We start from the raw sequence: 12,730 nt of genomic DNA, 5'->3' as shown, positions 1-12,730 counted from the left end.
ATCCCCATGAAGCTGCCTTTCCCATCACCTCCTTGCCTGGTCCCTTGAACTGGAGATGCCACTGGGGATTGAACCTGGGACCTTCTGCATGCCCAGCAGGTGCTCCGCCACTGAGCCGCAGCCCCTCCCCTGGGGACTTTGATGAGCTGGGGGGGGGAGGCGAGCGGAGGGCAAGCCCCTGCCCCGCCTGACGCGCCCCTCCTCTCGGCAGGCGGCATGGGCGGCCCGGGCGAGGCGGGCTACGTGCGCGAGTTCACCCGCCACTCCAGCGACGTCCTGCTGAACCTCCACGAGCTGCGGAAGCGCCGCCTCCTCACCGACGTCACCCTGCGGGTGGGAGGGCGCCCCCTGCAGGCCCACAAAGCCGTCCTCACCGCCTGCAGGTGAGCGCCTCCCCCCTGTCCTCACCTGTCCGGCGTGGGCGTGGCTTGGCGGCTCCCAGGGAGTCAGCAGCCCCGCTGAAGCCGGTGGAAGAGCCCCTGGTTGCCTTGGCGATTTATTTGGGGCAGGGGTCTGGGGAAGGTGGGGTTTTTTTGGGGGGGGGGGCTCAGTGGTGGGACGTCATGCCACAGAGGACACCCTCCAGAGCAGCCATTTCCTCCAGGGGGGCTGATCTCGGTAGTCAGGACATTGGTTGCAATTCTGGGAGGTCTCCAAGCCACACCGGGAGGTTGGCAACCCTACTGTGGACCCACGTGTGGGAGCCTCAAGAAGGCTAGTGAGGGGAGGGAACCCCCCCCCAAGCCTGGCCACAGAGGAGAAGGTGGAGGGCACAGATTTGGGGATGGGGTTCATGTGGTAATGGGGGTCCTGGAAGAAGGACTCCAGAACCATCCCAGGTGGAAGAAGGGCCGGCTCAGTGCATGCAAACGGGGCCACGTCCTATCCCTGGTGTGGCAGAGAATGCTTGGGAATAACCTTTCTCCCAGTGGCATCCCACACGGGTACGCTGCCACAGTGCAGTGTAGCTCAGCTTGCCAACCTCCAAGTAGTAGCTGGAGATCTCCTGCTATTACAACTGATCTCCAGCCGATAGAGATCAGTTCCCCTGTAGAAAATGGCCTCTTTGGCAATTGGACTCTATGGCATTGAAGTCTCTCCCCTCCTCAAACCCCGCCCTCCTCAGGCTCCCCAGCTCCGCTGGTGGTGAAGTGGGACTGGGCAACCCTGGGAGTAGCAGATCGAGTGGTCAGGCTGGCCCCCTGGGCCACCCAAGTTCAAATCCTCCCCTTCACTGGGTGACTTTGGGGCTCCTCACATACTCTTACCCTGGCCTACCTTACAAGAAAACCAAGGTGGGGAGAGCTATGTTCTACGCCACTTTGAGTCCCAAAAGGCGGGTGGGGGGGAGAAGAAAAGTGGGATATAAATAAACAAATGCCGGTGGGTATGCATGGAAACGCGTGGCTCTCCAAAACATGCAGTTCTCCTCCGCTGGAGACGCCTGGTCTCTCCGGGTTTGTCAACCGTGTCCTTCCGCTTTCCAGCGGCTTCTTCTACTCCATCTTCCTGGGCCAGGGCGGCCACGAGGTGAGTGTGCTGGCACTGCCCAGCTCCATCGAGCCGGCTGGCTTCCAGGCCCTCCTGGACTTCATGTACACCTCCCGCCTCCTCCTCACCCCGGGCACCGTGCCTGCTGTCCTGGCCGCCGCCTCCTACCTGCAGATGGAGCATGTGGTGGAAAGCTGCCATCGCTTCATCCAAGCCAGGTATAGTCGGGGGATGGGGGACGGACCTCTGGGCTTCTTCCATGCACTCTAACCCCCCCCCCCCCACAAGCAATGGGTCCCTCTTCCCAGCACCGGCTCATGCACCCTGGAAGCACTTTCTATTTGGGAAACACCTCCTCACTTCGTTTAGGGCCACCCTGGAGACATGAGGGGGTGGAACCAGTTCACCCATGTTTTAACACGCCCAAACGGCCCAGATCGACATCTCCAGTTAAATGGATCGGGTAGTAGATGATGGGAAAGTCCTCTGCCTTGAGACCCTGGAGAGCTGCTGCCAGTCAGAGTAGACCAGACTGACCTGGGTGGGCTAAGGGTCTGATGCAGTAGAAGGCAGCTTTATTAAGGAAGGAGCCATGGCTCAGTGGTCGAGCATCCGCTTGGCACACAGAAGGTCCCAGTTTCAATCCTCGGCATCTTCAGTTAAGGACCAGGTAGTAGACAATGTGAAAGACCTTTTTCTGCCTGAGATCCTGGAGAGTTGTTGCCAGTCAGAGTAGACAAGACTGACCTGGATGGACCAAGGGTCTGATTCAGTACGGGGCACCTGTGGCTTAGTGGTAGAGCCTTTGCTTGGCATGCAGGAAGTCCCAAATTCAATCCCTGGCATCTCCAGTTAAAGATCAGGTGACGTTGGTGGGAAAAGCCTCTGCCTGAGATTCTGGTGAGCCGCTGCCAGCCTGAGTAGGCAGTACTGACTGTGAATTATGAAGGGTCTGATTCAGTAGAAGGCAGCTTCACCTGCTCATATGTTCAGAGAGGCTTACCTCTTACCTGAGAGCCATGTGTTAGAGGTGCTTAGAAGGACCATTCTGTGCCCGGGACTCCAGGGAACCCCTGCCGGTCAGACGTGGGCCACGTGAAACTGGGCTGGGCACGGCAGCTTCCGACCTGCATACCCACCCCCTCTTCTTGTCTTCCCGGCAGCTACGACCGCGTGCCTTTCCTCTTCGCTCCCCCGGCTGACAGCTTCCTTCCCCTGGGCGAGGAAGGGGCCTCCTCGGTGGTGGGCTTCCCGAGCCTGATGCTGGACCCACCGGCCGGCCCCTGCTTCCCCCCCAAGGATAAGGAGCCAGGCTCCGGGATGTCTCCAGGCGCTGCGGGCCAGTCGCCTCCTGGCCAGCCCGCCTCCCCTCGAGGATCCAGCAGCTGCAACCCCAGCCCGGCCCCAAAAGCCTCCTGCCACTGGAAGAAGCACCGCTTTATCATGCTGAACTCCCTTCTGCGAGACCAGGCCGGCGGCCAGCAAGACTCCTCCGGGACCCCGGCTCCACACAGGTTAGAAGCCCCAGGATGGGCCTCCGAGCGTCTCCTCTGGAATCAGAAAGCGGGGGCGGGGGGAGGATTGGGACTGCCCTGGAGGACGGTACTCAGCCCTGTTTCATGAGAGGCAAAACATTAAGCACAGAGCCTCAGAGCATGTGCAGTGCCTGGGCACCGCGCTCAGTAAGTCAGCCTTGAACTGCAGCCAAAAGACTGTGAGCCAGCACTTCCTGTCCTTTCCCCAAGTCCAAGGGGGGAGGTGCAGCCCTCAGCCTGACCCCAGGGGTCTGCAGTGGCCTAGACCCCCATGGAATTGGAGGGCTGTCCCCTTTCCTCCCTGTCTTGGCCTCTGACTAATCTAAACCGGAGTGGCCTTTGCTGGCACTGAGCTGCACCTGTTGAATCCCCGCCTGTTTAAGGCAGAGGGTGGGGTTACAGCCAGCAGAGCCAAGGTCTCACCTCCACCCTCGTGTCCCCAGGATGCCTGCAGCACAGACCCATGGCTGCCCCGTCTGCAACCAGCCACCCCCATGGCTCTGCTCACATTCCCGAGAGGATGTTTCCAGGAGCCGGGGAAGCCCGTCTGGCATAGGTGAGTTGGGTGGGTGCGGGAGGCGGGCAGCTGGTGGCGAATACCTTAAGGGGGGTGGAGAAATGGTCTGTGAGGTCAAAGGGTTACAAAGGATGCTCCTGGAGGGCGGTAATCATGTTCTTTTGAAGTTTTTAAGTGTCAACATTATAGCTGTAACTCCTGCGTTGGCAGAGGGTTGGACTAGATGACCCTGGTGAGACCCTTCCAGCTCTGAGATTGATTAAACAAACAAATACATAGATTGATAAATGTTCTCTCTAAGGAAAGGAGCTTATGAGAGGTACATTTTAAGTTCTCTTTTCAGTGGCAAACCTCTGCCCTAAAACGTGTGAAGAAGTATCTTGAAAGCAAATGCCTTTGGGCATGTACAGAGCACATTCCTTCCTCACGGAGTAACTGCATTCCTATGTAGCTGGGGCTCTGGGGAAGGCAGTCTGTGCATGCGCAGAATGTTTATGATGCTCGGACAGGTGTGAGCACCAAATGTTTCAGAACGTTTGAGAAATTAAATTTCTCGGGGCAGGGAGGGAGATGTTTCCCTCCCACCTTGCATTGGTCAGTCCTCGCCCGAGGCTCGAGCCGAAATGACCGGCATGCTTGTGATATAGGGTACCAGGAGGAAGACGAGGAGGGGGAGGAAGGAGGGAGAGCGCCGGCGCAACCCCCCTCTGAGGAAAAGCCTTACAAATGCCATTTCTGCAACTCTGCTTTCCGTTACAAGGGGAACTTGACAAGCCACAGGTCCCTGCATACAGGTGAGGATTGTGCATGCACATGAGAGAGAAGATACAACGGAGTGTATCAGTAGGCTGGTGAATATTATCTTTGGGGTAAGGTTTAGGGCCCAGAAGGGGTCTAGGGCTGTGTCCTTTCGCTGGCTGAGCTCACAACAAGTAACACAAAGAGCGGGGCTTTCTTTGGGGTGGTCCCTAATCCCTGAAACTCCAGGCCCAGAAAAATCCTCCTAACACTCTCCTCACATCACCTTTTGGGCGTTGTGTTATGAATGAAGTTCGGTTGTTGAATGTGGATGGCTGTGCCCAATTGACTCTTGCAAAACAAACCAACAAACACTCCCCGCTCAAATCAGCAATGGGTTTTACACGCACCCCACATCTCTGTGCAGTCTCAGAGGGTAGCCATGTTTGTCTGGAGAAGAAGAGCCAGATTTGAGTCCAGTAGCACCTGACAGACAGGGTTTTCATGGTACAAGCTTTTGAGAGTCAAAGCCCCCTCCCTGGTATCTGATGAAGGAGCTTTTCTTGAAAGCTCACCCCCCCCCCCAATCTTGTTGGTGTCTAAGGTGCTACTACTGGACTTGAATCGACCTGAACTCTGCACAGTGACTACTTCCAGAGGGAGCACTTTCTCTGTTGGTTTTCCCTTGGGGTGGGGGTTGTACTCTGTTCTTCATTTACAAATGTACAGGTAAAGGAAAGGCGGAGGCAAAGGGCTCTTTGTTCTCTGCCCCAATTGGCACCTGGCCAGGCATAAGAAAGGGGTGCCGGAACAAAGGGAGGCACCAGTTGCCCCTGCCAGCTTTCGGGATCTGTACATAGGCTGCCTCTCACCCTCAGGAGAGAAACCTTATCGCTGCAGGATTTGCGGGGCCCAGTTCAACCGGCCGGCCAACCTGAAGACGCACCTGCGCATCCATTCGGGGGAGAAGCCGTTCAAGTGTGAGACCTGCGGCTCCCGTTTTGTACAGGTGAGAAGCACTCTGGGAAGAGAAGGGGGCGGCCAGGGGCTTACTGCTCTATATGCAAGGGCGCAACTGATGCGAGTTAAGGGCCAGAGGTCATGGGACTCCCCATGACTGTACTTTTAATGAAGTTTTGTCAATTGCATTCAAGTCGGCTGCTGAGACATCACAGACTAACTGCCTGGCCCTCCACTATCTCCTCCTCCCGTCCTCCTCCCAGGTAGCTCACCTGCGGGCCCATGTCCTGATCCACACTGGGGAGAAGCCCTACCCCTGTGACACCTGCGGGACCCGCTTCAGGCACCTGCAGACGCTGAAGAGCCATATCCGCATTCACACAGGCGAGAAGCCTTACCAGGTGAGGTGCGGGCGGTGGTGGAATCCTAAAAATGTCATCCTGGGATTCGGCCCCATTTGTAGTCCACCTTTGTGTCTGTGAGCTGTGACTCAAGGTGAATTACTAAAGCAATTCCGTCCGACAGCAAAGACCGCCATTAAACAATGCTGTAGGACTGGAGTTACCAGCCATTTTGGATGGTACAGCTAAGAGGCAGTGGCGGGGAGGGGCCGTGGCTCAGTGGTAGAGCATCTGCTTGGCATGCAGAAAGTCCCAGGTTCAATCCCCAGCATCTCCAGTTAAAGGGACCGGGCAAGTAGGTGATGTGAAAGACCCTGGAGAGCTGCTGCCAGTCAGACAATACTGACTTTGATGGACCAAGGGTCTGATTCAGTATAAGGCAGCTTCATGTGTTCAGCCCTCCCCCCATGGCTATAGGAGCCTGGGGCACTGTGAAAGGAGGCAGTGAGAAGAAAGTTCGGGGTGGGGGGAGCTGGGAAATATTGAAGGGAAAGGTTTTAATTTTGAGGGGTGGGTGGTATTTGGGGGAGACCCGAGATCTTTCCTGGCTCAGATTGCTTAGACATATCACATCCCATTCTTCACAAATAAGCTTGTAGTGATCTCATGAAAGGAACACAGAAAATCAGTGAGAAATGAATGTAATAAGCCCTTAAATTCTAAGGAAGGCATGTGCTTTCTTATCAGATAGACGGAAAGGAAATGGGGCGGGTTGCTAGTTTACATCACTGCATTATCCATTTGGGGGAAAGGGCAGGAAGTCAGGACACCTCAGTTGCCTTCCTGGATAAAGAAAGTGCTGCCTAGTGGCTGGATCCAGGAAGATGCAATTTCCCTGGCAGTCCTTAGTGGTTCCAGACTGACTTGGTTGACCGTTGAATTGTCAATGTAGCTAATGTTGTCACCATAGAGATGTAAGGATAGAGCGACACCCCCCTATTCATCCATAGCAAATCACAGCCAATGGAGGGTTTCAGAGACATACCAACTATTCAGAGGCTGCGTTCCTGCTTGACCCCGGTCTGTTCTTGGCAGTGTGAGAAATGCAACCTGCGCTTCCGCCACAAGAGCCAGCTGCGGCTTCACCTGCGACAGAAACACGGCGCGATCACCAACACCAAGATCCGCTACAAAGTTCTTGACGGTCCCTACGCCACCCTCTGCTAAGGGCTTCTCCTTCCCCAAATCCCCCTCCCTGCAAATCCACCTCCAGGCTGAGATATCGGTGGGGCAGAATTCCATCCTGAGATTTCAGTTCCACTGTTTGGAAAGTTGTCTTCCACGCCTGGTTCAATATTCACAGTATCTGTTTCATGCCCCCACCCAGATCAAAATCCATAATGTAGACCAGGTTCTCCAAGTTTTTTGAGCCTACATTGGGCACCTTTGGAATTGTGACACAGTGTGGTGGGCGCAGCCAAAAAATGGCTGCCACAGGAGGCGGAGCCAGCCACAAAATGCCTGCACCAGCTTACATTCAGTCACACCGTGAAGATCTCTGTGCTGTGGTCGCACCTGCTAAAAAAAGCTGCACTGCCAACTGGATCTCCAGCAGCCAATCAGAAGCATTGGTGGGCAAAAGCCACACCTGGCCCCAACGACTTCCTAAAAGAAATTGGCGGGCACCAAAAAAGGTGTTGGCGGGCACCAGGGAGCCCACTGTCACCATGCTGGGGATCCCTGATGTAGACATTTCAACAGGTTTGGAATGTTTAAATTATTATTATTTGATTACCACTCTACTCTAGGATTCCCCCGAAAGTGTGTGTGTGTGTGTGTGTACACACAGAGCATATTTCCTTGGAGCACAAAAGGGCTGAGGAGACAGAGGAAAGGTCACCTCCCTACTGCTACCTACTGCTGTCATTACATCATATCGGAGTGACCCCCCCACTTCCCCAGTCCTAGGCCCCTCACCCCTCTCTTACATATAGAGAAGGAATGCAGAGGGCTCTTAATCCTACCCAGCTCTGCGGGCAGAGCCAAAGAGACGCGCCGGTTTGCCTGACGCCCCGTCTCCCCTGATTAGCTTACCTATTAGTTAGCATTAACTGTTTAAATGGGGGGCCTCCCGCTTGGCTGCCACTAGCCAGGTGAGTACCAAGCCCGTATGGCAACCTCACAGCGGCTGGGCTTGGACCTGGCTGGCTGCAGGGCAGGCCCAGGAGGCGGAGCCTGTCCCCTTCTGCACCACTGATGGCCAGGAGTGAACCAAGCCCCTGGAGGGCATTGGTACCCCCTCATGGGGGCATCCCAAACCCTTACTTGGGCTCTGGCAAGCTCAGAACACCTGTCCTAGAAAGGTTCCCTATTTCTCTGCCCTGCAGAATGCCAGCCAGGGATATGTTTGAATGAACTGCGTTGTGGACTTTTCATGCTATCTTACAGGGGTTTATTAGCCTAAAGAGAACGTCCAGTATATTTTTACAGCTCAATTTGAGTCCAGGAGCACCTTAAGAGACCAACAAAATGTTGGGGGTTTGAGCTTTCGAGAGTCAAAGCTCCCTTGGTCTGTTACGAGTTCGAATCGAGCTACTGCAGAACAACAGGGCTACCCTCGGAAACAGTATATTTTAAATGTTTCATCTTTTTTATTGTTCTTTTTCTAGGTGAATCTGCCTTGTCTGATGAGTATGATAGCCTTTAAAAACATGCTTGTCCTTTCTGATCCACTTAATTCTTTCTCATTTGTGTCAGTCCTTATGTCAAAGAGATGTTGTAACGAAGGCGGTCAGAGACCTCTCTAGAAATATATCCAGAAACAGGTAGAGGTGAATGAGCTAATGGGTTCTGGGGCCTAGAACCTTCAGGCCCTCTCTTCAGAAATAAACTGGCGACCCAAGAAGGGGGTCGATGGACGGTAGTGTCCAAGAGACCTGATACCTTCGCAGCTTTCCAGGCAGACTGGAGGTAGAGTTGGAAGAAGGGACAGGAAATCTCCAGCCAATGGCTTGGTCACGTGATCCAGGTGAACAAAGGGTTGCCAGCTCCAGATTGGGAATCTCCTGGATATTTGGGGGAAGAGCATGGGGATGGGAGCAAGGTATGACACCATAGAGTCCACCTTCCAAAGCAGCTGTTTTTCTGTAGGGGAACTCATCGCTGCAGTCTGGAGATTAGTTGTAATTCCATGAGATCTCTAGGCTTCCCCTGGAGGTTGGCAACCCAGTGTTGCTGTGGCCAGTGGTAACTGGTTTCTTTCACATTTAGCATTTGTTTGGATCAGAAACAAATAGATTTATATGGAATGGAGGAATCAATACAACGGCTGAGCCTCCCCCTTCCCCACACAGAAAAGGAAGTTCTGAAACCCGGGCCCAAGTGGGAAATGTTGTAGGTGAGGATTTGATCTTGGCCCACTTGGGACAAGTAGGAAGTAGTAGCTTTGAATGGCAGGAAGCAGATCAAACAGGCTGGCTCCTTTTTGATCTGATCAAAGGATGGGGAGTGGGGGGAAAGAGGAAGAAATTGGGATCAATTGGGAGTTTTAAAGAAATTGTTCATGGATGCCTATGACATAGCTGTCTCTTTGTCTGGTCCTCAAGCGATGTACCCAGCACCTTGTTTCAATAAAGCTAACATTGTTTGGGACTGATTCGTGTTTTCAGAAATCTTTGCAAGGGTGGCATTTAACTTTCCTTCATTGTCGTGACTCTCCCATACAAAAGGCCTCTGTCTGTCCCATTTGGCTGCTGAGAAAGCCACAATTTGTAAGCAAGCGGAGAGTTAGATTCAGATGGGAACCAGGGTGGCTATGCAGAGGCAGGCAATGGCCAACCACCTCCGTTAGTCCCCTGCCATAGGTCAGCTGTGACTTGATGGCACTTTACACACAAGGACTGCCATGCTGCCTCTGACCAGTGGTCCACATCTTCTTTCACAAAGTGGCTAACTAGATGCCCCTGAGAGACCTGCAAATGGAGAGTGGAAGAGAAAACCACCCCTGTTTTTGCACCCAGCACTGGAATTCAGAAGGTTACTGCCTCTAAACATGGAGGTTCATTAAGTCATCATTCCTATTAGCCATTGACAGACCTCTCCTAAAGTCAGCTAAACAACTGGCTATTCCTGTATCCTGTGGAGGTGAGTTCCACAAGTGAATTGCACATTCTGTGAAGATGCCTCCTCCTTCTGTCTCTGCTGACTGTCCTGCCCACCAAAGTTGTCCAGCCTGGGTCCCTGAGATCCTTGTGTGATACTCTAACCGTTGCACCATACCCCCCCCATGAATCCTATTTCATCCCTTTCCCACTTTATTCTCCTTTTGACATTCTTCAGCAGGATAATGCTGCCTTTCAAATGTGTGATAGAAGTCCTTGAAAGACTGAAATCTTTGGAGCTACACCTGTGTTGCTGCTGCCTGGAACCAAACACCATCACCCCCGGCCAGCTGCGGCTGGACGTTCTGCCCAGCACAGGCTTCCGGCCAGGCTGATGCACTTTCTCTGCCAAAGGAGTGCCGGCCAGGCGTCCCCCAGCGCGGCTTCCTGGCCAAACAAAAGCCTTCCTCGGGCAGCTGCATCCTGCTGACCTTCCCTGGGGTGGAGTGCGTGGGGGAGTCCTGTGCTGGGAACCATGAGCCCCCAACCTTCCCTTCCCCTTGAGGGGTGGGGAGGGAAGGTCAGGAATTGCCACCCCCTTGCAGGAGGAGTGACTTTTTAATAAAACTGAGCTAAACCAATTAAGTCATGCATTATTCCAAGAGCACTCAGAGCCCAGCTGGGGGCAGGGCCAGGTGCATTGGCGTTTAATTATTTATATCCCGCTTTTCTCCCCACAACTGGGGCTCCAAGCAGCTTGGAGCATCACTCTCCCCATCTCCATTCTCCCACAACATCGACCCTATGAGGTAGGCCAGACTGAGAGTTTGTGAGGGGCGCAAAGTCACCCAGCAACGTTCCAAGGCCTTCTCAGCAAGAGCCAGAGTAGTGCAGTGGTTAAAGTGTCAGACTAGGATCTGGGAGACCCAGGTTCGAATTCCCACTCTGCCCTGGAAGCTTGCTGGGTGGAGGACAACGTAAGCTGCTTGGAGAGAAAGGCGGGATATAAATGAAGCAAATAAATAAATTCCATGATAGACATTCTCCTCTCCTCCATTCTCCCACAACAACCACCCTGTGAGGTAGCCGAGGCTGACAGTTTGCCAGGGGTCCAAGGTCACCCAGTGAGCTTCCATGGCAGAAGTTTTCTCCTCCATTTCCCCACAACAACAACCTTATGAGGTAGGCCAGGCGAGAGGCCCAACGTTTACCCAGTGAGCTTCCATGGCAAAAGTGGGGATCAGCACCCAGGGTATGCGAGACAGAGGGGAGCGGCTGGTTCAAAATCACCCAGTGAGCGGCTAAATTGGGATTTGAAACTGGGTTCCCCCTCGTGTCCTATTCTGTAACCATTGCACCACACTGCCTCACACACTGATTTTCCTTGTTTTTCGGGGCTTGCCTTCTGTTTTGTGCAGTACCTGGCATGGAGGAGGCAGGCAAGGTGTCCCAAGGGCAATTGTAGAGGGTGGGTTGGGTCCCCTCCCGAGCTGGAGCCCAGCGCCTCCCCATCCCCTGTGTTAGAGGTGGGAAACCTCGGGCCACTTCCAGACACAGGCGTGGCCAAGTCCGCCTCCTTCCTGGAGCTTCACTGTGGCAGGAAACAGGTGCTGAGCCCGGCTGGACAGCTTGCCACTCCTGCAAAGGAGTCACCTACTGGCGCAGTGCCCCCTGGCAAGGCAAGGCAGCCAAACGGGGGAGCCCTGGGCACCCAGCATTGGGGCCTTTCCTTCCTGCAGCAGGTCAAGTACTGCGGGTCTCCCTAGTCCAGCCCAGCCCAAGGGAGGGAAAAGGCCAGTGTGGTCAGTCGGTCTGCCTGCAAAACTCTGGGACTTGGGGGCAGATCCTGGGAAGGGCCGAGTTTGAGGAGGGGAGGGCACTTGGTGGGGGTGTGATTCCATGGAGCCCCCACTCTCCAATATTGCCATTTTCTCCAGGAGAAGGGATCTCTGTAGTCTGGAGATCGGTTGTCATTCTGGAAGATCTCCTGGCCCCACCTGGAGGTTGGCAACCCTAATGGCTCCCCAGTCCCCAGATGGCATGGTCCACAGTGCGAATGCTGCTCTTATATCCAGTAAGAGCAAAGGGGTCTACAGCAGAGGAGGCATCCTGGGGGACCTGGAGTTGTTTCTCCTTTGCTGAGGAAGGGCAGAGTAGAGACTGGGTGAGAACTGGCCATATCTTTTCGTCTCTGGTGAAGTTTTTTTAAAGTAGTGGATGGCGGATTCTCTGACTTGAATGGCCCAGGCTAGCCAGGTCTCATCAGTTCTTGGAAGCTAAACAGGGCCAGCTAGACACACCTCCCGGGGTGAGGGTATTGTTCCATAACCGTGAAGCTGCCACCGAAAAGGCCCTTTCTCGTGTGCCCACCAGAGGAGTTTCTATGATTGGTGGGACAGTCCAAATGGTCTCTTCCTGTGATCTTAATTCCTGGACAGAGTGTCATCCTTCACATGAACACAAGAACACATGAAGCTGCCTTCTACTGAACCAGACCCTTGGTCCATCAAAGTCAGTATTGTTTACTCTGACCAGCAGCGGCTCTCCAGGGTCTCAGGTAGAGGTCTTTCAAATCACCTACTTGCCTAGACCCTTTAACTGGAGATGCCGGGGATTGAACCTGGGACCTTCTGCATGCCAAGCAGATGCTCTACCACTGAGCCACAGCCCCTCCCTCACCTTTCAGAACCCCCACCTCAATATTTTCCCTCTCCCAAATTGACCAAACATCCTACTCCAGGACTACTAGTAGAAAAGAGTAGGAGTCCAGTAGCACCTTACAGACTAACAAAATTTCTGGCAGGGCGGGAGCTTTCATGAGCCACAGAGGCAACCCCAATACTACTATAGGGCTCCTGCAACCCTATCTCAACATCCTAGATTTCTAGTCCTAGATTTCTAGGAGCATCTTAGAGACCCACAAGATTTGGGGGGTAGGAGCTTTCTAGAGTCAAAGCTCTGATGGTCTCTGACAAAGGGAGCGTTGACTCTCGAAAGCTCCTGCCCCCCAAATCTTGTTTGTCTCTAAGGTGCTCCTGGACTCGGATC

At 54.0% G+C, this 12,730-nt stretch overlaps 1 protein-coding gene across 1 annotated transcript; it reads left to right on the top strand.

Annotated features, from left to right (window-relative positions):
* Positions 1-216: 216 nt before the first annotated feature.
* LOC130490130 (B-cell CLL/lymphoma 6 member B protein-like) lies at positions 217-6,809 on the top strand. Its single transcript, XM_056863942.1, is given in 9 exon segments — positions 217-383; positions 1,488-1,709; positions 2,655-3,005; positions 3,470-3,582; positions 4,191-4,337; positions 5,160-5,290; positions 5,505-5,642; positions 6,593-6,645; positions 6,647-6,809. Coding segments are annotated over 9 exon segments (1,485 nt in total).
* The last annotated feature ends 5,921 nt before the right edge of the window (positions 6,810-12,730 follow it).

Source organism: Euleptes europaea, chromosome 18, assembly GCF_029931775.1.
Source record: "Euleptes europaea isolate rEulEur1 chromosome 18, rEulEur1.hap1, whole genome shotgun sequence".
Taxonomy (NCBI): domain Eukaryota; kingdom Metazoa; phylum Chordata; class Lepidosauria; order Squamata; family Sphaerodactylidae; genus Euleptes; species Euleptes europaea.
Note: the sequence above shows the minus strand (reverse complement) of the source record. Positions and strands in the feature narration are given on the sequence as shown.